The sequence below is a fragment of the Tachypleus tridentatus genome, chromosome 10, assembly GCF_004210375.1.
Source record: "Tachypleus tridentatus isolate NWPU-2018 chromosome 10, ASM421037v1, whole genome shotgun sequence".
NCBI lineage: Eukaryota > Metazoa > Arthropoda > Merostomata > Xiphosura > Limulidae > Tachypleus > Tachypleus tridentatus.
Window position 1 is genome coordinate 19,482,661 of NC_134834.1, and position 27,359 is coordinate 19,510,019.

Sequence of the window (27,359 nt, forward strand, 5' to 3'; positions counted from 1 at the left end):
TTTTACTAAATACCACTGGTTAAAATTTCTCCTCGTCAGATTAATAAATTACAGATTAAAATCCTAACAAAAATAAATATTTCGTGAAAAACTTTAGTTTTCTGTGATTTTGTTTTTTGTTTTTCAAATCCAGACACTACTCATTTCCAAAAGTTGTCAGAAGGAAGTTCTACAGAGTTGGACTTTCAGTGGAATGCTGTACCCAATACTATAGGTCAGATCTTTTCTGCTATATAACAAGTCTTTGTATTTTACTCGCCAAACATATTGAAACTCTTAAAAAAAACGCACACAAAAACAGGGTTCACGTCGCAATCATTCTGTTTACACATCCTTGGGTTTTATTAGCTGTATCGAAACGTTTGATGGAGTATTGTTATAATTTAAACTTAGATTTCTCTAAAAATATCAACTTTCATGGGTAGTGAATATTTTTGAGGCATATATAAAGGGAGGTTTAAATATATTTCTGAATGTGCTTGCATTCTCTGTTATGAATGTGCGAGTTTGACCATCTTTATCTTGTCACGTGCAAACAACGTGTAAGTATAAAAACTGAATTCAAATTGCCGTGACAGGAGAAGAAGGAGGATCCTGAGAGATGACCATGTTTGCACGAGGTCGAATAGTTTGTAAGAGTGATCAAACTCATCAGAAAATCGTGAAACCACTTGCAATATATCTGGCCACAATGGAGTTTCAGTTACCTTTTGAAAATAACTGTTTCCACTCGACTAGGACACCACCAGACAACAGAATGATTTCTTGGGGCTGTAAGAAGTATGCAGAATGGTCCGCACCAAACGGCGGCTGGTATTTCAAGACAAGAGCCAGTTGCTTCAGTGTCGTCTCAAAATATCATCATAGCATGAACTTCAGTAAAAATATTTTCGTTGACAACAGTAAACATCTAAGGTGTTTTCACGCCATCTTGGTTATGGAAAATTATAATTTCTCTCGACAAGTCCAGATTGTTGAAAGTTGGACGCACCTGGGTTTGACAATTATTCTACAAGCAGCATTCAGTAAACCATCTGCAAGCCACGTCAAAATATGGTGGTATTTCTGTTATGGTGTGGAGTGCCATCTGGACAGCCGGACGATCACGGTTTTTGTGCGAGATAGCTTAAAGATGAGGACATTGCCGCCATTGTCCAAATATCTACTTTACGGATCGTGTATAGTCAACATTTTATTGTTCCCTTTGAAAGCGTCCAAAGAACCAACTTATGTAATCATATTCAAGTTTTTTATCAGAACCATTAAATGCTAAACGTAACATTAAAACCTTTTCATTCATGTTTATTTCGTAAATCGACTTTCTGGATAGATACCCATTATAGATATAAACAATCCAGCTTTAAAGTGTCTTCTAACGTGATATGCTACTATCAACTTATCGCATATATTCGAATTTTTACAAACCTAAACGTCTTGATTCGTTATAAAATTGCCCCCCGCTAGTAGAGCGGTATGTCTCCAGATTTACAACGCTAAAATCAGGGGTTCGATTCCCCTCGGTGGGCTGAGCAGATAGCCCTATGTGGCTTTGCTATAAGAAAAACACACAAACACACACTCGTTATAAAATTATAAAAAACTTATTTTTCTCTCTCGGGTAGTATTTATATTCTAGTTGACCCGACATGTCTCTAGGTGGTTAAGGCACTCGACTTGTAATCCGAAGGTCGCGGGTTCGAATCCCCATCACGCCAAACATGCCCTCCCTTCAGTCATGGATGCGTTTTAATGTGACAGTCAATCCCACTGTTCGTTGATAAAAGAGTATCCCAAGAGTTGGCGGTGGGTGGTGATGACTAGCCGCCTTTCCTCTTGTCTTACACTGTAAAATTAGGGATGGCTAGCGCAGATAGCCATCGTGTAGCTTTGCGCTAAATACAAAACAAACCAAACCACAACATTTCGTATCCCTCACGTTGCTACGTAATTTCGTGAATGCATCATTTTTAGAACTATGTTTACTGTTTTAATTTGACTTTTATTTGTCCTTGTTGAACTTTTTAGTGTGTGCCTTTCCTTATATCATGGCCTTCACGACCGACACGATCGAGATTCGTCTTATTATCAATGGAAATCTCCTTCACAACATGGTGATGCCGAAACTGACGGCCATTACCTCAAAGGTAAAAATTCAACATTTTGTGGAATTTATAGAGGGCGCTAAATGCAGACTTGAAGTATCACAGCCATTGCTTTCAATGCAGGAGCCACCCACTTGTGCATAAAATAGTAATTACTTTAGGTTTTCTTCCACTTTTGTTTTGTTTAGTATTTAACTTGCATCGATATACTATAAAATATAAAATTGAAACGTGTTTGTGATAATGCGACCTCAGAAAGCTGTATTTGAAACGTCGAACTGCATTTATTCAGTGTACTATTTATTTTGTTGGTAATAAGTGTAGAACGTAAAACTGTTTGTTTTTTTTATTAATAGTTTTACCTAATAGTTGAAAACTAGACTTGAGTTTCAAGATCAACTAAAAACAAGTATTACAAAACTTTTTATTGTTTTCTGTTCACCACAACAGAAAATCCTGTAACGTTAACATACCGATGAGAAGTGTTTTTTTTTATTCTAACTGCCACTGGTATCTCAGCGCTATGTCAATAGTGTTACAATACCAACGGTAGACAAAGCACAGACAGTAGTCCAATGCGTACTTTGTTTTACACCAAAACAAACACGCATTTATGGACTCGTTTATTTCAGAGCGACATCTACTTTGCCAGTACAGCTCCGGAATTCTTTGAGGTTCGGCAAGAGAGAGTGACTGTTGACAAAATGGAGAGAGATCCAGGTCTATCCCCTCCGTCATCGCCACATGGTATGTCTGTACTCTTCTATTACTACACCCTTGTGCAAATTAATTGAAACAAGACGGAAAATTACGATTTTTTCAATTTTTTGCGTTTTATTTCTGAGAATCCAAAAATTACTCGCAAATTAATACATGATATGACCACCTTTATTTTTCAGAAGATCATTAATCCGCTTTGGCATCGAGTCCACGAGTTGACTGCAATCTTTACTGATTTTTGGATATCGGTACCAAACCTCAATTATGACCTCAATTAGCTTATCTTTCGTAGTACAGTCTTTTTCCCGAAGTCTTTCTTTACAAATCGCCCAAAGATTTTCAATAGGATTTAAGTCCGGAGAGTTTCCAGGCCAGTCCAGCACCTTTGTTCGCGTTGTAGTCATAAAATTCTTTACAAGTTTCGATGTATGGCACGGAGCCAGATCTTGCTGAAAAAATGCCAGATCCATCTGGAAATCTCTTTTTCAATTCTGGAACGACTCTTCTTTGCAAAACTTCGATGTACTGTGGTCCTCGCATCATACCTTCTACGATATGTAAGCCTCCGACACCATAGTAGCTGAAAAAGCCCCAAAACATCTTCTTCAAGGGATGTTTTATGAACTGATTGATCTGAGATTCTCGAAGTTTCTCACCTGGAGATCTGCAAACATACAGACTTCTTTGACCCTGTACAAAGAAATGAGTCTCGTCACTGAATAACACCTTCCTTCATTGTTCTTGCGTCCAGTTCTTATATTTCAGACCCCATTGATACCGTTTTTTTCTTCATTGAGTTGGTAAGAAGTTGTTTTTTGACTGGTCTCCTTGCCCTTCTAACGCAATTTCGAATGACGTAATATTCCTCAAAATTTCGTCATATATCCCAAAAATAGATCGACCGTACTGCAAAACACAGCTAATGACGCCGTCTGTGTGAAAAAAAATGTCTATTAAAGGAAATCAGCGGGTCCAGCGAGCCTACATCGGCCGCCATGATGAAAATATTGTGAAATGACCATTTGTTTCAATTAATTTGCACTAGGGTGTACATTATAAACATTCTGTAGCATTCTAACTTTCTAATTATTAACTCGTTTGTACTTGCTTTTTTTTCGTTAATATATTCTACGAATTTTGTGAAAGCTGTATTTCCAGTAATAAATAATTTCACATGATATTTTCTACAAGCAGCATTGTACTGTTTCATAGTCTCGTCAAGACTGTATGGAAATTAATAACATTAAACATCTTTAAAAGTGTATTGAAACTACGTAACGCAAGACGTGTTTTTATTATAAATATGTACGGGATGATCGAATAAAAAGGAAACTGAATTATCTTTACCTTCTGTGTTAGGCCTGACATGACCAGGTGGTTAGGACACCCGATCTGAGGATCGCGGGTTCGAATCTCCGTCCCACCAAACATGCTCGCCCTTTCGGCCGTGTGGACGATAAAACGTGACGGTCAATCCCTTTTTCGTTGGTGAGTATCCGAAGAGTTGGCAGTAGATGATGGTGGCTAACTACCTTCCTTCTAATGCAGATATCTATCGTGTAGGTTTGCGCGAAATTCAAACCAAACTTTCTGTATTGTTATTGCGTTGTGCCTTTTGAGTTATAGTAACACGACTCTGGAGAATGCGCACTTGATATTATTATCCATTGAAAGTTAGTTGTACAAGGTACATTGTTAGAATGCTAGTATAACGTAACTAGAGCATTGCCACAAAGCACGACAACTCTCACGATAAACATTGTATACAAACTACGTTACCCAAGAGGTAAGTACTTCAGGCAGATATCCATTAACATAAATCTCCCTTATTTCTTTCAACTGGTAATAATTCTGGTACGTTTGAAATTTTTTTATTAACTTTTATAAATGGAACACGTGTTTCAATTTCAGGTCGCTCGCTCCACCATTTTACCTACTCATATATTCTGTGCGATAAAAATATTATTAGCTTAATTTCTGTATATCTTTAGAATCTCGTGAGATGTTACTGATGGGAGCCCTCTTCTGGTAACTATACTAACTTAAAAAATTTAAAGCAAAAATGTAAGAAAAACTGTTTAATTTACCTGTGTTTAATGCGAGGCGACCCGGCATGGTCAGGTGGTTAAAGCACACGACTCGTAATTTGAGGATCGCGGGTTCAAATCCCTGTCACACCAAACTTGCTTGCCTTTTCAACCATGGGGGCGTTATAATGTAACGGTCAATCCCACTATTCGTTGATAAAAGAGTAGCCCAAGAGTTGGTGGTGGGTGGTGATGATTAGCTGCCTTCCCTCTAGTCTTACACTGCTAAATTAAGGACGGCTAGCGCAGATAGCCCTCGAGTGACTTTACGCGAAATTCAAAACAAACCAAATCAATGCGAGGTTGATTTTTAATTTCTCTTTGAGCGCATAGCTTGCTCTGACCGGAAGTAGAAGTTATTAATAATAATAATAAAATAAAGTATTATTATTAACAGTCCTTAGTTTAAAAATAGTAACTCTGTTACCGTATAATTCATAACCTTTTATTTTTCTTCAGCTATCAACAACACCAGTTCTGTGGACAGCAAAAAGCCTTTGCGAATTTACAGAATGCCCTTTGGCTCACTAACCGGAAGTTCGTCGCCAGGCGAAAGACAAGTACCAGCCCCATGTATACCATCTCCACGGTCACTACTAAACACTCCAAGTTTTAATAGTGACTTTCTGTCGCCAGAATGTCAGGTGAGGAGACATTTCGACATCTGCAACTCAATATCCGTGATAATTGATTCTGTTGACCACACGGGGGCGGGGTGGAGGTCATTTTGTGGGACGCTACACCTCGGAAGTGCTGGCAACTTCGGATCTAAAATAACTCTGTAGATAAGCGGGTCAAAGTAAATTATAAATTAGTGAATCCAATCCCATTAAACAAACTGGCCACATTTGATCATTTCTAAAAAGGAACACAGGTTATTTGATACCATTGAATATTGTTTAAAATTCTATGAACTTCATTCAAATGATACACAAGCTATAACAGACACAGATCTGGAAACAAGTATATAATATATCTTTCAACAAAAAGAAAAGATATTTACCTGTCACGTGTCTATTGTAAACTTGTAAGAGTTGGATCTTTTTTGTAGTTCTGTGTATACAGTTTTGTCTCTTGCTGTTGGGGAGATGCTTGCGTTATTCACTACAGCCAACGATAAACCTGCCCCCCAATTATTGTTCATTTTTTGAGCGTATTTGTTAAATTTTACTCAGGACTGCTACTGTTTGCGCCAGTCGCTGGAATTTAGAAGTCAACTTAACCCACCAACGAATAGCGGGATTGAACGTCACATTATAACGGTTGAAAAGACTAGCACGTTCGGTGACGAGATTCGAACTCGCAGCCCACAATTTACAAGTTGGACGCCCTAAGCGCACTAGGTTTCCAATTAACTCGACGCCATTTTACAGTAATCTGAACTTTCAAAATCTACCTACCTTAGGTTTAAATCTATCAATATGATGTCGTATAATAATAATAATAATAATAATAATAATAATAATAATAACAGCATTGGAATCAGGATTTCAAGAAATAACTAAGGACTACAGAGATGTGGTTGAGATACAGTAACAAAGAAATCAAAACTGTTGTTATTTTATATACGTATATTACCGTATCCGTATTTCTGTTCAATAGTTTCTCCCTCTGTGCTCATGGTGAATCAGTTGCAGTAAAAATTATTGGTGCTCTCTCTCACATGGAACAAACGGGTGGTTTGTCTCACCCAGAACTGAGACATCGTCTCTGATGTTCTTGTTGACGAGGAACCAACTTGAAATTAAAAATCTCAGAAAGGCTGGTATGGGTATTAATACTTTTACTGATAAGGAGAGAACAACGTTTCGATCTTCCGAGGCCATCTGCAGGTTAAGATGAGGTTCGTCTCTGTTGTACTGCAAAGTTTCTGATAACATAGAAAGTACGTTCGTGTGAATTTAAAGTTTTCTACCTTCGTATTTCTTTCTACTAATTTCGTTATTATAGGACACTGGGAGGAATGTCATCCTTACATGTTTATTGGAGAAATGTCTCGTGTTGTAACAACTTACTGCATAAATAAAACATTCAGTTTCACTTCTTTTATTTTCCTGCCGTTTTGCAGTTTTGTGGAATGTCTACCTTTTGTGACGCATTCGGGTTTTCTTGGCTCATTGTACTAGGACAACATTAAATAATATTTTAACGATTTTAAAGTTACAACCTGTTTTGTCTTCACGTTTCGAGCAGATGTTGAAATAGTGTCTTTACTTGCTGATCTGATATTTGGCACATGAATTCAAAACGTAAATTTCATTTATATTTATTCTGTTTGTTTGTTTTTTGGAATTTCGCGCAAAGCTACATGAGGGTTATGTAGCGCTAGCCGTCCCTAATTTAGGGGTATAAGACTAGAAGGAAGCTAGTCATCACCACCCACCGCCAACTCTTGGGCTACTCTTTTACCCACGAATAGTGGGTTTGACCGTAACATTATAACGCCCCCACGGTTGAAAGGACGAGTATGTTTGGTGTGACAGTGATTCGAACCCGCGACCCTTGGATTACGGGTTGAACGCCTTAACCTACCTGGCCATACCGGGCCCAACACATTGAGGTTCTATCAAATCGTTCGAGTGACAGAGTAGACGAAATAACACTCGCTGCTTAACACTGCACTGAAATAATCATTAAATATTAATTCTCACTAAATGACTACCCCTGTTCTTAACTTAAGTTTCCCTTATCTCAAGATATTAGACGAAACTTCGAAATTATTCCATCTTAATATTTATCTCCCTGTAACAAGTCGCTATAAACTATAACATTAAAACATATAAATTAAGCACAGTGGCGCTGTGGTAGTTTTTACTGTTTTAAATTTCATACAAAGCTTCACGAGGGCTATCTGCGCTAGCCGTCCCTAATTTAGCAGTGTAAGACTAGAAGAAAGGCAGCTAGTCATCACCACCCACCACCAACTCTTGGGTTACTCTTTTACCCACGAATAGTGGGATTGACTGTAACATTATAACGCCCCCACGGCTGAAAGGGCGAGCATGTTTGGTGCAACAGTAATTCAAACCCGCAACCCTCAGATTAAGAGTCGAACACCTTAACACACTTGGCTATGCCGGGCCTATGGTTTATGTACTGAATCAAACACAGAGGTCCCATTCACACCTTTCCATTTTTAAAAACGGTCCTTTATATACACTTACTTCAATATATGACATGATTAACCAATCATCAGCTTAGAATGTCCCCAGAGAAGTTTTCTCAGCCATTTTAATTTTGAAAAGGCTACCACATTCTTTCAGACCAAGATTTCAAGGATTACGAGTCGAATGCCTTAACACATTTGGCCACGCCGGACCCTTTTTTTTATGTTTAACTTCTACGTTATCAATAACACTACTTTACTATCATACAGCAACATACCTGGGTAGCTAATGACGTGTGATATTTTACGAATGTTTCTATATTTATGGTATGTGTATGTGTAAATTTCAACACCGTCCGTAAAGTACAAGGTACTCTGAGAGCCCCCAAAATTAACCTAACATTCGTGTTATTTCCTTGGTTCAGCGAGCAGTAATGTAAATACTAAAATGGCGCTAGCGAGAAACAGTAAATATATTGTAATTAAAAATGGAAATTTAATTAATTAATTAATTATTATCCAATTCAGTCCCGTTTGCAAACCCATCAATACAGTTATAGAACAGCGTTTCCACTCGGTTTCAGTCCCACCAAATTGCCTACAAGTTTTATCATGATGGTGGCATTTGATTTGTCCAAACATGTTTTGTAATATTTAGCAACTTTTAAAGCTTTACATGAATGTCCTTTCCTAGCGATGGAGCGTACGTCTTCTTCTGGAAAGTAGAGACACTTTATCGAATTAATTCACGGTTATGAATGTGTTTTTCTTTTGAGTTGCTTTCTTTTGTTACATACAACTGTTGTAAGTTTACCACGGTGCCTCTGTTACAACTATGGTTTATCATGTAGGATAATCGACAGCGAGGAGATCAGCGGCCAACCAGAAGTGCAACCTCATCTCCAATTCCTCCTCTCCCGATTATTCTTCACCACCAGGGGTCGTCTATTCGAAAAGCAAATAAAGAATACGCTTATTCAACCAGTTCGGACTCTGGTATAAGTAAAAGTGAGTGCTCTACACCCCCTCACAGCCCCTATGCTTTCTTGGAAGCCAGGGACGAGTCTTGATCTAGCAGCATGCCCCAAATTTATGTACGTTTATGGTTAAGAAGTTTAATTCGAATTTCTTTTTTGTCGTGGAATATTTTCTTATTATTCAAAAGTTTAAAATTGTCAAGCGAGGAAAAATGAAACGTATTACATTTTGTTCACGATTCCAGAATAAAAGTTGTTTTTATAGAACTATACAAGAGAATCAAACGACAAAGAGAGAAGGATTGAAAACGATTTTATTTTTATATTTATGGAGGAGGAAGCACATCCTAAACTAGAATATTCACATTTAGTCAGTATTTAAATAAATCTATAAATTATTTATACAGTTTAAAAAAAATTCAATTTGACTAAGTTTTAATTTGAAAAATTCTGTTTTAATAAATACGTAAATAAACAAGGTCTTTCGACTATAAAAAATGCTGCTACAATTTTGGAAACCTTTATAAAAAAAAAAAAAACTCGTTTAGAAACGCGTTGCTGAAGGGTAAATTTTCTTCAGTGGTCATATACCGCATTTTTTACTCTTTAACGAATAAATATTTTAACTAAACTGATTTCCATCATTTATGAAAAACGATCTTTGAGCGTGTGTGTGTGTATGAAAATATTCATACGTTTAATAAGTGACAAGGCGACATCTATAATTAAAAATTGGTACAACTAACAGTTTTAAGTGTAAGTGGCGAAAACATGTCTCCAATCTCACGAAACAATTTCACGATCTTGACTGATAAAATTTCAAATCTTTAAGTAATTGAAAATTTCTGATTTGAAGAAAAACGATAAAACATTTAAAGTAGTTATTTTTTAAGGAATAAATCCGAATTATCGGTCTTTAAAGATGTGCCAAAGGTGGTGGTGTTTTTGAAATAGTGTTTTGTAATGTACTTTCCATCTCGCTTTTCTGTTTAATGTTGTCAATATATTTAAAAAATAAGACTAACCGAATTAAGGATGGAGAGAAATAAACACTTTCACATTGTTTAATGTTTTAATCTTTTTTTTAAGTATTTGTTTTATGTTACGTTTGTTTTGTCAATTACAATGTCCTAATAAATATACATAACCCTAAATCAAAAGATCGTTGATTATTTTATTTTTTGACAGCTTGTTAAATAAACAAGAGTTGGAAACGAAGAAAACCAACAAAGTTAAAAATACAAAATATTTTTGTTTTATAGCAAAGCTTGTTTGTTTGTTTTGGAATTTCTCACAAAGCTACTCGAGGGCTATCTGTGCTAGCCGTCCCTAATTTAGCAGTGTAAGACTAGAGGGAAGGCAGCTAGTCATCACCACCCACCGCCAACTCTTGTACTAATGAATATTGGGATTGACCGTCACTTTATAACGCCCCCACGGCTGAAAGGGAGAGCATGTTTGGCGCGACTGGGATGCGAACCCGCGACCCTCAGATTACGAATCGCACGCCTTAACACGCTTGGCCATGCCGGGCCTATAGCAAAGCTGCACGGTAAGCGAACTGTGTGTGCTACGTCCACCAGTGTAATTTGAATCTCCTAATGAAAGAAAGAGGCAACTGTCCACATTAAGGGATTCATATGTTTGAGTGTGTTTTCTTAGAGCAAAGCCACTTCAGGCTAACTGCTGAGCCCCTCGAGGGGAATCGAACCCCTGATATAGCGTTGTAAATCCGCACATATTTAAAGGAGGTTGTGGAACTGAGTGTAGGAATGTAGAGGGCGTGCTTAAATGTTTGATTTATATTTATTAATATAGGTATATACTAATACAAAGGAACACCTTTATTCCAATATTAATAAATATAATGAAACATCTAAGCACGTCCTCTACATTTTACATTAGGTTACACAACCCCTTCAAACATGTGAATCCCCTAATGTTGTAAACGTATCAGCAGACCCACTAAAGGCGGGAGGGGTTTGTAAAAGTTATACAATGGACACACGTATGTATAGGGAAGCTTTTTAAATCATAATTAAAATAAAAATTTGTCAAATAAAGTGTAAAGTTGAGAAAAAAAAAATCTCAAAAGAAATTAATAGAATCTTATTGATTTTTATTTTATGAAAAATAATTCGTTGGCGGTAGAGGGCAGCAACTACCTTCAATAAGGCTTAAAAATAAGTAGGCGTATTTTGTGTGAATGGTACCAATACCTAAATTGAAAACTAATATTCGTTGAACTGCTGTAAATATTGTTACTGTGTGAAATTTCCCGCTTTCAAATAGTCGTTCGGCAGTTTCTATGCAGGACAGAAAAAATAGAGCCTTTAATAGAAAACGGCTTTTGTTTTTTCTTGTTACAGGTACAACAGTAAATACCTCTGATATATTGAAAGTACCAAACGAAGCGTCAACAGAAGCATTGTACAATATTTTGAGTATATCAGTTGACAGTTATTTTCAACTCTGCCAGTTTATTGTATTTATAAATGTATTCGGAACTTATTGCCGTAACTGTAAGTGTTTTAATTTTGTATTTTTCGTGCACAAACCTTTGTGTTAAAGTGTACTTCACGCGTATTTGTAGTTGGTAATTTTCACACTCAAAACTTTACTAGTACAATTTACATTACTATTTATTAGCGAGGATACTTTGAGTTTTTCGTATGCTGCCTACGTAGGACGTGTTGCTTTGTGAATTTAAAAATACACATAAAAAAAAATCCAGATTTTTACGTAAATATGTTATTTAAATTTGTCCACAGGGTTTCTGATTTTGCAAATTCTGTTAAATATTTACGTAATTCAAATTTCTATCTTGGTTTCAGCACAATCCATTTTGTTCTAATGTACAATATATCATCTGATTTATATTTTGAACTACAATCGTTCTTGATATTTAAAACATGTCAATTTGTGTAACCCATTGATACTGCGGAAACAAAATTACTAATATAAATATAAATAAATAATATTAATAATGTGTGATTGTTTCTGATTAATAAAATGTTAACTTGAGCACGATGTTTAAAGCTTTTCTCCGCAATGAAAAGATGGTGTTAAACACATCCATACGTTACAGTAAAGCGTATCTGACGAGTAATTAGGATAAACACTTTAATATTGTACCACCACTAAGAAATTATCGCTGTTGTTGGTGTGGAAGTAACTTACCAAAGAGAGTGCCTCACGTTTTCGTTTCAATGACTGTTTATTTGTTCGAACATACGTCAAAAATTTCTCATAAATTTTAGTCCAATAACATTTATGGGCCTTCTGTAAAACAAATAGCTGCAAGTTTTATGGGAGTGGTATTATCAGCCTGAACAATATATGAAAAACCTTACCACGACGATAGCCATTCCTCAGTTAGTGTAGCTAGGCAGTAACGCACAACGCCTCTACGGCACCTGTTAACTGAATAGCAATATTAAATATCTAACACCCTTACAGCTGAAGAGATGGAGCGTGTTGAGCGGCTCGAAACTTGGACCATTATACAGGGTGTTTGGAAAGTCACTGTGCACTTATATTTATTAACAGACAAAACTGTTAATAACGTCGAGGTTCCAATGAAAGAGAAACTGTTTGATGTTAATGTCGTTTATTTCTAGTATTAAGATATATTTTATATCCCAATATACACCACAGACATTAAATATTTCCCAATCTCGTTTTAGAAGATTTGATAATTCTCAACGCAAAAGAGCGAAAGGAGAGAAAAGCGTCTTTACGCCTCCATAACTAAAGTAAGAAAAAATTACGAAGTTCGTTGTGCTATATATAATTTCGTCACACATACCTTTGCTAATAAGAGTTGTTAAAACCACCAATGGTGGTTCTTCATCTAAAGATCACTCGCTATGCCTGCTGAGCGAAGCTAGGTAAAAATTGTAAGTTATAAATATGTAAAAGTAATACGCATGCGCACTTTTAATTCTTGCTCTGTGTTCGTATTAAAATATGTAACGGATAACGTGTTTGTTTTTCGAGGTAAGTTTATGGAAACATGTCTCAACTTTACACACCCATCCCACAACTTCATTCATGTTTCGTTACCTTCAAATTTATTAGTTCTGATGGTTGCACGCACAACACAAACTGACACGTTTCCATTTCTCAAGTTAACGAAACGACATAACACTCAAGAAACAATAAATTCTTTATTTCAAAATGGTCACATTATTACAATAGCTAAAAAACCTCCACCCTGAAACAATCATATATTAAAAAAAAAAACCATCACCCCAAAATAAATATGGAAAAGTGTTGTATGTCGGTATTTTCATCACCCAGGTGATGTTCTTTGAATAAATTCTACTACAAAACGAATCCTATACTCAGACATGTGTGTATATAACCTTACTTATTGCTCACAAGCTTTGTTATTGAGTACAAATTCCAGCCATAATACTACTGAAAATCCGTTTATAGTAGAAAAGAAATAGACATGCTTATAGGACAACAAACTCAACCACTCTAAATTATACATTAACTACAAAACTACGAGTTAGGGTTTTGACATGTTTCCTCGGTTGTTACGCTTGCATCCTAAAAACACTTAACTGATAGGTATTGCTTACAACAACAAAAATATTCATCTTTGCTGTCGTGGCCACAACGCGACATTAGTCCTAATTTATTTAACATAATCTCGCCAAAAAAAAAACAAAAAAAAACTACTTTAACTTCACAATTGGTTTCGACATCCCCCGAGATACATAGATTCGGTGGTGTAGCTTTGCTTTAAAAAGCATTCGTATAAATAAAACTATAATTTTCCACGCTCAAAACGCAAAACTACAGAGTGAGCTATTTGTAACTTAGTGTTTACAAGTCTTCAAACGTACCACCGACACCCTGGGGGACGTCTACAAAGAAAAAAAATATTTACCACCCTAAATCAGAACCATTTATTCCATAACTAAGCTTAAACTTAAACTTAATGTAATAAATATACACATCATAGTTAAGTAACATTCCATCGTGAGCATAAGCAACTGTAGGGTTTTATTCACCTTTTAATAAATTGAAACATATTACCCAACACCAAATGATGGTAACATGAGTGTATGCTTAATGTGAGACTTATTACAAAACTTGTACATATATGTATAGAAAATCCGGGTTTTTACACAATTTGAAACTGGTCCCTAGAATCAAGACGTCACCAGCAACAAATTGAGAAAATACGATATTTTAAATTTTTAGTATTTGTTATCGGGCGTAGATTTTTTACACTCGATGGGAGGGATGATTTTGCAACCACTTATGTGGACTGTTCAATTTGCAAATTGGTAATCTCTGATTACGTGAACCTGAAAGCTGTAAACATGCAGTGACAGAGTAATTTTGTTGCCACGATACTTGCATGTATACTTAGGCCTACTGACTGATACTTACGAACTGTCGCTTAGATCGAGAAGCTTAGAAGCACGTCTATATTAAAATGTACATTTCGGCTACTGAAAAAAAACCTACATCTAGGCCTAATTATGTATTTCGATTGGTGAGAACACAATAACAAACACAATTTGTAGGCCTGTGATGCAATGAAACAATTCAACAGACCAAACTGTAGGGAGGGTGATTGTATGCACCATACCCTCCACCTAAAATGAAGTGGGATGTATCCCACCCATCCCCCCAGGATCTACGCCCGTTTGTTATTTTCTTAGGCCACAGCTGCAAATCAAACCCCATATATTAAGAGTTGTAAGCCCATAACCTTAGTTATCTCTGGTAGGCCTAATGGATTGGCTTTACAGTTATCGTCTCAATGTAGACAACAAAGTAGATAAATAAACCAACATTTTTTACTATTAAAATATTAATTTTTTACAGCAATTTAACTCAGATACTCTCATGTTCCACTACACTCATACTTAACATTACGAAGTGTCTTCCTACTTTCATAATTATAAATTACATAATTACTTATCTCATACCAGCTTAGAAGATTTTGTTCTCAATTATAACCACGTGCAACAGACTAACTGTACGCAAGTCTTACTTACCACTATCTCGTAGCCTTGACGACACGAGTAACTCAAACTTACGTAAAATATATGGAAATAAAGAAACGTTTGGTTACATTTTAACCCATAATTAAGTTAATATGCATTGCACAGAGAATTGCATAGTTGGCATCCTAAAATAATGATGTAGAAAACCAACACGTCTTGAAAATGAACCTCATGTTCCCAAAAGAACATTTTCTTGGATAACCAGCATCTTAAAAGGAAACTATTCTCTCCTTTAAAAGGAAAAAAAAACTTAGTTGAATTATTATTGGCACTTGTGTACCCTCGGGTATCAAAAGCTTACCTTAACACTTTTCTAGCTCCTCGATTAAGGGTAAAAGTAATAAAAATCATGACCACATGTGAAGAACACCCAAACATACACTCAGAATCCATACTTATGTATGAAACAAATAAAACATACTTTACTCTCTCTCACACAGAACTGAAATATTACCGTAAGTTGATTAGCAATTAATAACTTGCACCCAACACAATAAATATTGTTCTTCATCTGTAGGTGTCCTTACAAGTTAGTGTTGACACAGTGACAAAGACAAAGTTTTGGCACCATCAAATATTTATGGTGTTGGGCCTGCAAGTAATTTGATATATATACAAATTATCTGATGTGTGCAATAGTAAGATAACGCAGACTTTAGCATAAAGTGCAAAAACTGTCACAGCTGATATCTGAAGATTGTCCAAATCAGAGTTCTACAGTACCCATTTTCATGCTAGAACCAGTTATGGAATATACTTTGATATCTGTTTCTTTAAATATACACAGACACACACACAATTCTTATACGCATTACATTGTAGTTTCTTAGATTACTGTTCCTGCTGTTGTGTTCATTATCTCATTAAAAAATGTTCCCATACATGACTAAAAATACATGAAGTCAAAGATTCACTCATGATCACTACATGCTGGCTCAAATATTTTGTGATAAGGTTTCTTGTTTAGCAACTTAAACATAATTTTGAATTTTTATCTTTGTAGGTTTAATATGGTTATTAGTTTTGTGCAAAATAACCCGAAGGTTATCTCCCCTAGCTGTCCCTAATTTAGCAGCAAAAGACTAGAGGGAAAGCAGCTAGTCATTACTACCCCCAAAAACTCTTGGTCTACTTTTTTTACTAATTCATAGTAGGTTTGACTGTCACATTATAATGCTCCTACAATTGAAAGAGTGAGCACATTTGATGGGGTATGGATTTAAAACCCCATGACCCACAGATTGCAAATTAATACCTTAACCACCTAGCCATGCCAGGCCAAATGTGTGTACAAAACAGAATTCTGAAGCACAATCCACGTCACAAACTGTTATGGATCTTTAAATTATAACAGCTTTACAACTATGCAGATAAACAGTAGTCTATAAAAGACAGAGAAAAAAAAAAAAAGATAAAACAAGTTTGATAAAGTAAGAGATAGAGATCAACTTACCCAATAATTAAAATAGAAAAAATTATAATAAGATTCCACATCACATCAACAATTAATAAGATAAGACGTATACCCTTCCCTACCAAAAGGTTTTGAGAGATTAAGTCAAATTTGATTTTAAAGTTCAGTCTTTTATTCAAACCAAAGTTATATGCAAATTGAGAAAAACCTCTGAAAAAAAACAACTCATCCATTGGTAGGCCTGGAACCTTTCTCAGAATGTTTAGTTAACATAAGATGATGCTTAGAGTGGCTGAAAATCAACTCTTATAATCTTTAACCAGAAATGATTAACTCTAAAGTTCACATACAACAGCTGAATATAAAACGTTCTGTAATGAAGTTTTGTACACATATCATTTGAAGAATGTTACTTTTGTAATGATGCATTTCTTACTTGCTTTATCCTTTCATTATTGTTTGTTTTAAAACTTTAACTTGATATTTTGGGATACAATATCTCTTAATCAGAATGACATCACAATAACTTATTTTTTGTGAACCCGTACAGTAAAACTGAAAAGATATTTAAAATGTTATATTTAGTTTACAACAAAAACTGAACAATTACCCCACCCCAGGGGTTATAAAACTATTTACAAAACCTTCAATAATGATATTTTGTTTTAGAATTAAGAATTATAGAAAAAAAACTCTTTACTTAACTAACACACAAAACATAAATTTCACTATAATATTATTAATTGCATGTAGAATAATTATAAATACATAAAGTTTACAAACTCAGCTGAGTCACAACTTACTTAACTCTACTATATATTTTCCATAAACCACTTTGTAACAAATTCCTTGAAGTTACTGTTAAATTCAATTGAGTTCCAAATCTTTTATTCCGTCAACATTTGTAACTCAACCTAATATCCAGACTTTATCACGTTATTAAGTAACAACTACGATTGAAAGATTCACTTGTGCTGTTTGGAAACTTTGTTCTACAATTTTTTAATTTTGGTAAAAAAAATTGGTATATTAAAAGAAAGACAAAACTGAACAGTGTTTTTAAGAGAACCAGTTTTGACATTATATTTTCCAGGTACTTTTAAAAAATGCTTTGTCAGGAAAATTTCCAGAAATCGTATCACTAAATGACAAAAAAATATAAAGGAACTACACTTGCACTCAACAGCTAGTTATATAACAATGTCATACTGAAATATATCTTAATCTAAAGAGGTGAAAACCCAAAACAGTGGCTAGGCTAAAATATCACGACATATATCAACTAATAAGAAACACGCTTCATTATTCTGTGTCAAAATTACGAACACTATAAGAATTTTGTACTGTTATTAACATTTGTTTCCACAATTCTTTAGTAACCAGTGGCCATAGTTACATATAGTTCCAATAATACATGTATCACTGTATCATCACTCAAAATACTCTTAGTTTCAATCAAACAATCACCAGTTTTCAACTCTGATAGCTGCTATCTTGTTAAATCACTAATTGTCAGATGGTATCATCAATGCATTAAGCCCTGTGTAATGTTAAAAACATAACTTCTAGACATGTAAACAAATATTAAATATGTATATCAGCATATCCTGATTACTAAAATAACTAATTTTTCCATTATATCCTCTCTTCGTCACAGTTCACATTTTAACGAGGAGGAAGTTTAGTGGAGTTTTCCATATCAATCTCTAAACAACTCACTGCAATACTGATTTTAATTAGCTACTTTTCAATACTTCCAAGTTTCTGAAGTTTCACGTCACAAACTGATATCGTAAGTTCACAAATTTACAATCTTGAAGACCAAGTTCCAGCACAACGGCACAACACATGGACGGAAGAACATAAAACTGCACTAAACAGTCTTTGAAATCACGTATCAAGGTAAAGAATGAGAATCAGCTATAATGCTAAGTCCACCACCAATTCTAAGACATGGAGATTCTTGGCACCAAATTAAGAAAAATGGCCATTACTGTTTCTTAAGTTCTTCACAAACTGATTTAGTCTTAATCACAAAACAATCTCATTTTTAAATAAATGATTGAACCAGTCTCATTGCCAACTGGTTTATTTAAACATAGTTTCAAAGTTAAAACTTGCACCCAAAACATGTCAACATCTCATCAAAATTTCTGTCCACTGTTAATGTGTAAGTGGGTGATTTGGTTTTCTGAAACTATCTAATAAGAAATCAAAACAGGCATAGTTCACAATATAGAAAAATTACTACATAATATATGATCAGATACATCAAAATGTAACCCCGTTTCATCCCGTATATACACACTAACAGATAAATGTACATCTGTAGCAAATAGCAGGTTTTTATTTTAGGTAGAAAAACGTCAATCAGTTTTGAATACCTTAAATTTTATATTTACAAGATTTATTGTAAAAAAATAGAAATTCACTTGCATTATTGTTGTTATTACTATGTAAAAATATAAAAGAAATAAGTTAGATGTTAAAATTTTGCTGATGTACAGTTATTTAAATATAAATATATAAACAATGTTGAAAATGGACATCAACTTTCTTACATACGCAGAATATTTCTCAAATAATATCAACAAAGAAGGCTAAAGTGATGACATTCCAGAAGTCTTTAGATCATAACAGAGTTTCTGTTTGAAACTGTGTAGAATGGAAGGCAACTGTCCGTTGTGGAGACACAATTGTAGAGGACGACGTTTTGAAAGTCTTTTGCCTTTCAGGAGCTGAAGATGAAAGGCAGGAGACATTTGGAATGTCGTTCTCTACATTTGTGTCTCCACAACAAACAGTTGCCGTCCATTCTACAAAGTTTCATCACAAATTCTCTGCCTAAACCACCTATCAAAAAAGGCTGTTGTTTGTTATTATGCACAAAAGACTATCTGTGCTCTTCTCACCACAGGTATTGAAACCCAGTTTCTAAGCAGGACAAGTCTGTAGATATACTGCTGTACCCCTGGGATGGGGGTCTGTGGTCAAATATTGCTCATACTTTGTTATATACACAAGCATTTGGTGCAAATACCTGGTGGAACTGCAATTGGATTACTGTATTGGAGCTTTGTTGTTTCTGGTTCTACATTCATTAACCTGTTCAGTGCCGTAGACAAGATAACTAGTCCAAGCCGATCGGTAACACAGTGCCACGGAATGAGTTAATTCGATCTCAATAACACCTATCTTCAACGCTAGATGTCAGCACCATACATGGATTGACCTACTTTCATATTGTTTCACTTTTGATCCAAAATGGCGTCACGAAAAAGGTTACAAAACGAAGAAGCATTAGAGTTGTATTTTGAACTTGGTTCAGAGTTGCCATAGCAGCTGAAATACTTGGCAGTCAACAGGTTAATGAGGTAGTTTTAGTTTTGGTTTGAATGGTAATTAGATGCTCCTGATGTTGATTACAGTAACTCGTAGACTGCTAACTTCCAAACCTGTGGATCTTTAGTGTTTGTTTGTTTTTCAACAGTTGTTTGTGATTGTAATTTTCCCATTTGAATGTCTGGTTACAACAGTGTCTTTTGCAATAGCAGAATGTTGAGTTTTCACGAGACTCTGGTATTGTCCTTCTATCCAGAAGGTGTTTGAACCCTTGTAGCAGAGGATCAAGTTGGCATTTAAATACTCACAGTGGAGTAAACATTTTATATTCTTATTGGACTTGTTGATCTTAACGATAGTAGCTAGTCCATAACTGAAATCCCAATGTTCATTTACCAAAAAAAAGACTTCTGAAGTATCACCACTTCAAGCCTTCTTTCTTGGCTCACTTTTAGTACAGTTCTGGTACATCAGTAATATAACATGTTCCCGTTTTTACCTTCATTCCATCTTTGTCTTTTTTTCACAAATGACAACAGGTCAATTATAATGTGATTTCATGGTATTTAGGGGATACTCCTTAAAATATTTTTTTCAAGAAAATTCAGAAAAATAACACCCCTTATTGACACGATAAAATAAATTAACTGTTCGATGTCTAACGAAACATGTGCATATTAATGTACAATTAAACATATTTTGGAGATTTGAAAATATGCACACTTTTGAAAAATACAAACAATGAAATATTTATATTAACACTCTTAAGACTAAGCTAGCTACTAATGTCGGGATTCCTATATCTAAACAAGTGTTGCACTGTATGGGAACACCACAGTGCAAAGTTTTATTACACATGAAAACACAGCCTCAGTTAGGAACTGCTCATGTGTAATAAGAAACAGATTTAGTGTTATGACTTACAGTGCTTACACTAATATTTTGTACATTACTAAATGATTCTGAACTCTTCAGCCTGTTCATGTTTCACACACAGGTTTTTTTCAGAAAGTTCCTTGTTACTTGAAAGTGTGCAAGTCCAGCTAATGTCTCACTAGAATCTGAAAACACAGATTTCAACAATAAGTTTCAGAATTAAACTACTACCGTATCTACAGCTTTCATAAACATTTCATGTTAGTAATCTTTCAGTAATAAGTGCTAATAAATTACCCAAGAACCAGATGTTTTTTTTCACAGCAAATGCCAATAACAAAACTGATAAAACATTTGTCCCACAGAGAAGACTTGGATATGCAAGACATACTTGAGAAATGTGCATAAGTTTATTTGTTGTTATGCACAAAGCTAAACAACGTGCTATTTGTGCTATGTCTACCACTAGTATCGAAACACAGTTTTTAGCATTAAAAGGTTTCATACTTATCGGTCAGGAAGTCAGGTGGAGACAAAATAAGAGAGTAATGTTATCTAATAAAAGTTTTCAAACATTCTACAACATTTTTGGTAAAAGCTGTAAATAAATTAAACATTTTGTGTAACATTCTTAAATTAGCAAAACAATTTCTAAGTTGTATACCAGTCTGTGTGTAAACAATTATAAAATTTATCTCAGCAACAAACACGTTTAATTATTTGCAGATTTTTTTTCATTGCTAATTAATTTAAAAAAAACTTATTTCAATAACCATTTCTATATACATCTAATTACTTTACAAATATGCGTGATGTCAGAATATTACAAATCACAAAGATACATTGCCTATTACAACCTAACTTCTTACCTCAAGAAAACAGTGTAAACCAAAACACTGCAAAATAAGTAAAGTGTGGTAGAAGATAACCTTAGATTATAATACACATCTGAATGCACTACTAATATAACAATTAGCAACAACAGTCATGTAACCAATTTAATGGTGGGAAAAATATCTTGACAGATACAAATAACAAGAGATTAAACATTTCTATATATTTTAAAACAATTTTAATAGAAATGGACATTTTTGCATTTCACAAATTTATTAGCAATACCATCTATTTCCACACTTCTAGACCTTGCTGAAAATTAAACTTCTCAAGTTACCTTGTTAAAATGTTTTAGAAAGATAAATAAACACTATTCTCATTTAAAACCTGTCATAGGATCATCAAAAATCAATTTTGGAAACAGACTGTTGAAATGATACTAAATGAAAGTAACAACAAGTAAGGTTTTCACAGCTCGTTTTAACATGTTGGATCCTTAAGCCTATTTTGCCGATACTTTCCTGGGTCCCACTAGTCATTTTACAATTACTTTTTTTAGGAAGAGCATATATGTAGCCATTGTGTCCCAGCCAATAAGTGGCCCTTTAAACAGAAAACAGAACATAACTGACCAGCGGATCATGTGGGTTTTACTGGAAGATTATCACTGGTGGTTCATGTGGGAGCCAATGTATTAAGAACAAATACCAAGTGCAGACGAAAATACTGCTACATAAAGATGGATGCATCAGTGAATATTTGCTACATATTAGGATATACCTTAAGATAAGTCATTTGAAAAACTGTAACCTAAACCTTATATTTCGAATATACTTACATACTACCTTCAAGTAAATAACGCACAGATACAAGACTCCTCACGGGATTATTAACACCTGACTAAGGAAATAAATGCAACTCTACCTAAACAAATAATTCCTTAAAGCTGAATTTATTCCGAGGCTTAAACCGAAGGTGTTCCTGAATGTACTGACAAGGGCAACGTGCCATGGTACAGTGTCGAAAATGGCAAGGTAAGGATCCATTTTCTCTATCCCCATGCAGGGGAATACTTAAGTCCAATCTTTTCTGAACAAATTCTTTAACCCATCTTTGAATATATCGCAGAAGCAGTTTCTCAGCATATTTCTGAAAGATAAAAAAAAAAAAACACAAATAAGATGTTTTGAGAGTGTAACAAATGTTTCTTATACAATGTGTTATATTTAAAAAAACAAATAAATTAACTTCCTAATCAGAATTTACAGTCATCACTTACCTTCCAAAAGATTATATTGATATGAGAAAAAAAAATTACAAAAAGCTTTTATATCAATATAAATCGTAAGTGTTTTACTTCACGTAAAATGCCCGGCATGGCCAGGTGGTTTAGGCACTTGACTCATTATCTGAGGGTCAAGGGTTCGAATCCCCATCACACCAAACGTGCTTGCCCTTTCAGCCATGGGGCATTATAATGTGACAGTCAATCTCACTATTCATTGATAAATGAGTAGCCCAACAGTTAACGGTGGGTGGTGATGACTAGCTGCCTTTCCTCTAGTCTTACACTGCTAAATTAGAAATGGCTAGTGCAGATAGCCCTCAAGTAGCTTTGCACGAAATTTAAAAGAAACCAAACTCCATGTAGAAAATTGTTTCAAAGCATAATTTAAATTGTAAATGAAGTGTCACTTAAGTAAAATGAATAGAAGACATGCTCTCCAAATTTCTTAATCTTCATATCAGTTTCTATGGTTAAGAGAATATACATTCTTATCCTACAATGCTCCATTTTAGTTAACATTTGCCAAGCACTAATTCAAAGAATAATGTTTATATAGCTGAATAATACAAAAAAAGAACATATTCAACAAATGTATAAATTACTCATTATAAAACTCATGTTGATAACTTACAGTATCAATTTTAGAGGTAACAAAAGAAAGGTATAATCTAACACCATATACATAAATCACATACTCTAGATGTTGTTTCATTAGAAGCATACACTAAAGTGAAACCTAGGGTTTCAAACAAATCACAGCCTTCTGTCAGACTGTCTTTCTGAAAGATGGTTGTTGTACATTCAAAACCTCAGATTGAAATTTCTTAATGTTTTTGCACTTATCTTGTTAAAATGTATGTTGATGAAAACCTCCCGATTTGAAATGTTTTAGCTAAAACAGATTAGATCAATAAGAAAATTAGTTGAGCATCTCTAAGACCATATAATGTCACTCAAACACATACAAATGATATGAAATAACACCACTAACAGGTTCCATACTTTGACATGAAGCCTGATGAATGGCACTTGACAAGAATATTATAAAAAACAAAATACAGCTGATTGTGTTGCTCTTGTCTCTATACATGTATTAATGGTAACAAACATCAATCACAGACATAAAAGGACAGGTAGTTTCAAAATACTTGAGGTTATTACGACCTTTGGGATTCTGTTTTTTGTTTGTTTGGTTGGGTTTTTTTTAATAGATGTTAATTTTAACAGCAAGTTCAAAATGAGAAAACATATATTCTAGGAAAACAAAACTAATTTCATGTATTCAAAGACAAGTTTTCTGAAAAACCCTTTTTCATAAATGAATTTTTTTTAAAGAATAAACAAATAGAGGCATCAACATTTAAAAACACAATCAAAACACTCACAGTGATGGACAAGACTTGCAAAAACACAATCAAAACACTCACAGAGATGGACAAGACTTGCAAAAACACACACACAAAAGAATTCTTCGATCTCCTAAAATTATCTTTGTGATGACTTACTATTAAATTATTTATGCATTATAACAAATGACAGAGAAATAATTCCAAATGGAAACACAAATTTTAAGTCTTCAATTCAACAACCAGAGAAAAAACTGCCAGTAAAATGTTACTGGTTTACATCTTGCTGTCTGATACCAATTAAAACAACATTAATTGTCTTTTGTTTTTAACTACAATGATATATCGATATAAAATTTCAACAGAAATTTTAAAAGTGTAGAATCAAATGACCCAAGTTAGTACTCGGAATATGTATGTTATTAGTCAACTTCGAGGCCAGTTTCTGTGGTTAAGAGAATGCATGTTCACATCTGGCTTTCCTGTTATTTTTAAACAAAGCCATTAACTATCTCTGTGTCATGATTACTTATATGAAATACAGGAAACAACTTTTGTTTTAATCTTAAAAAATATTATAATAACTGCACGTGAATTTGTAACTTTTGCGTCCCAAAATGCAAGTATTTCCCTTCAATGTTTCAATGCTTTACCAGTTTTACGTTTCACAGTAATAATGAAATGTTACGTTTGGGTGTTTAAAAATAAACCTAGCACTAAGAAATTGATTTGTAAACAAGTAAATGAGAGAGTTAAACAGGATCCATACGTCTGTGTCTATATTCATTCTCAATGCCATATTTACTTTCCTAAATAAAGGTATATTTAAAAATCAGTTGTTTGTTCCAAATGGTCAAAAATAAAATGATACTAAGCAAATTATATATATATAAAACGGCTGGTATTTGTAGAGAAAGCACCATGTAGAAGAGCAAACAATGTTTCAACCTTCAATCATCATCAGGATCGCAAAGAAAGAAAAAGGTAACTGACTGATAGCTGACCACATGTTTGAAGGGGGTTGTGTAACTGAGTGTAAGAATGTAGAGGGCATGCTTAGATGTTTGATTATATTTATTAATATAGATCTAAAGGTGTTCCTTTGTATTGGTTTATTTTGGCCTTGAGTTGTTGTGTAAGTAAGGCTTCTTTAATTTTACATTTGTTTATGTACCAAACAAAAACTTGCAAATCATTTAGTAGGACTGGTCTAACCTAAAATGTGTGATTTTTTTTTATTCTGGGAAGTTCTGATTGGCTTAGACTTTGATTTTAATAAGCTAATTGTTAGAAAATCATCACTGTCTTGCTGTCATGAGGATCACCAGGTGAACTTGTTTCAGTTATATAGTGTCCTCAGTTGCTGAATATACAGAGAAACCAGCCATTTAAGTAAGACTAAATGTATCATGTTCCACAGCTTTTACTTGTTAATAAAATATTTCAAAGTAACAACAGTGTAAATTTTTGAAAACAAATCCCAAGAACCTCCTGTTTCGAGGACTTTGTACCTATTTTACAATACTACTAAACCCCAACATTATATCAAATGTATCATAGTGCAAAAAAATTATGGTTTTCTTCATTCAGACAAATACCCACAAGCCAGTAGTGGCTACTATTATGGTGCTACCATAAAAACACGAGAAAAATTTCATTCTATAACCTAGATCACAATAAGTTTATTTTCTTTGCAAGTCAGTTTGAAAAGTACAATAAGTCATTTATAAAACTCTGTAGCTATAGACCAGACTTCAACTTATTGTGACATGTGAAGCACATACTTTACCAAGACATCTAATAAATCAATGTTCATTTCATGACAAGTCAATACTTAAAAGGATTAGAGACTCAGCTTCTGAGGTTACCTAACTTGACCAAAGTTTAACTAGCTCTATTTGGCCATTGTAATATTTATAGCAACTTGTATTAAACTTCTTTCAAACAGCAAAATTACTAATTAGTATTAATTACTGATACTTAAACAAATATTCTTGGGAAAGTATGGTAACAGAAGATATTAAAAATGCAACTTTCTGTAAATTGTCTGTTGTAATAAGTTGCTGTAGTGTTAATCTTACACACCAAACAACCAGAAAACAAACCATTCACACAACCAAATCTTGAACATACTATTTAAAACATAGACAGCAGTTTTACTTCACTGGCTACCTCTTTCTGAGAAACGTGAGTGATGGTGTGTCCTGTTATGATAATATCCGAAGTATCAATGTCCAACTGTGAATGGTCAATATCTTGAATCCGAATTTCTGGTTGTTGAGGCTACAAAAATGACAAGCAATACTTAAGTGAAATTACTAATAAAAACTACATATTAAATATTGACAAATAGCTTCAACATCAAACACTAGATACACCTCTATGCCATAACTTTCAAAGTTGTGACCACGTTTCTACATATTTTGTTTATAAGTTAGCACACGAGAACATATAGCTATTGTTCACGTCCAGTTCTTCACCAAAAGATACTTTTCTTGACCACACACAAAAGGGAAATATGCAAGCATTATTGTTTACAGTTTTAGTATGTTAATATTAACAAAAAAGTCTTCACACAGTTTACAAAAATACAGATAATACACACCTAGGTATGTTTTTAACATTGTTCTTTATACAGTAATTACTAGTGATAATAAAACACAAATAGCTGTAAAACGCTTACTTCACTGGAGATTTCTTTCCCAACTTGTCCTTCATTTTCTAACATATTCTTCAAGTAATTCTAAAACCATGTCAAATACATCAATGTTTTTTAAGACAGTGAAACATTGATACTAACATACATTAAGCACCTATGATACAAATTCCATGAGAAACAATTTTCTGTGATAATAAAATATGGACTGTCTTTAAAACTAATTACATTATGCACAATTTATTGATTCTACTTTAACTACCAATCTACCACAAGTAGTTTTAATGTGATAAACAATCATTCGATAGAAGCTAACTTAAACAATATTTATATATTAGAAAGCACATAAAGCTATAATCCAATTACCGAATTAAGTTATTATGACAAATATGCTTTACAGTTCAATGTTGTGTATGTTTCACACATGGCACCAAATAAAATGCTATGCATTGTAATTTACTAAGCTTTTACGTACGACACATTTTGAAAGTCAAGAGTAGCAGCAGGGTGACAGTTATACAACTAAGTTTTGGTCACAAAGAATAATTCACCCAAGAAATTATAATAGTTTCTTGTTAA

The 27,359-nt window shown here is 34.1% G+C and overlaps 2 protein-coding genes across 8 annotated transcripts in view; one reads left to right on the forward strand and one right to left on the reverse strand.

Moving 5' to 3' along the window:
* The window catches only part of LOC143228832 (GTPase-activating Rap/Ran-GAP domain-like protein 3), a 126,080-nt gene extending 114,157 nt beyond the window's left edge, over window positions 1–11,923 (forward strand). The window contains exons 25-30 of one of the 2 annotated variants that reach the window (XM_076460212.1): window positions 134–214; window positions 2,026–2,144; window positions 2,735–2,849; window positions 5,369–5,553; window positions 8,867–9,109; window positions 11,362–11,923. In XM_076460212.1, the coding sequence (XP_076316327.1) occupies window positions 134–214; window positions 2,026–2,144; window positions 2,735–2,849; window positions 5,369–5,553; window positions 8,867–9,085 (719 nt within the window). In that variant the 3' untranslated portion in view covers window positions 9,086–9,109; window positions 11,362–11,923. Of the gene's footprint in view, window positions 1–133; window positions 215–2,025; window positions 2,145–2,734; window positions 2,850–5,368; window positions 5,554–8,866; window positions 10,153–11,361 lie in introns of those variants that run through there. The other variant, XM_076460211.1, reaches the window with a different exon arrangement.
* Window positions 11,924–13,147: 1,224 nt separating this feature from the next.
* Window positions 13,148–27,359, reverse strand: part of LOC143228834 (uncharacterized) — a 50,248-nt gene continuing 36,036 nt past the window's right edge. For all 6 annotated transcript variants that reach the window (XM_076460217.1, XM_076460218.1, XM_076460221.1 and 3 more), the window contains 4 exons: window positions 26,808–26,867; window positions 26,297–26,407; window positions 22,415–22,639; window positions 13,148–20,841 (listed from right to left, as the gene is read on the reverse strand). In XM_076460217.1, coding sequence (XP_076316332.1) covers window positions 22,415–22,639; window positions 26,297–26,407; window positions 26,808–26,867 — 396 coding nt within the window. In that variant the 3' untranslated portion in view covers window positions 13,148–20,841. The remainder of the gene's footprint in view (window positions 20,842–22,414; window positions 22,640–26,296; window positions 26,408–26,807; window positions 26,868–27,359) is intronic.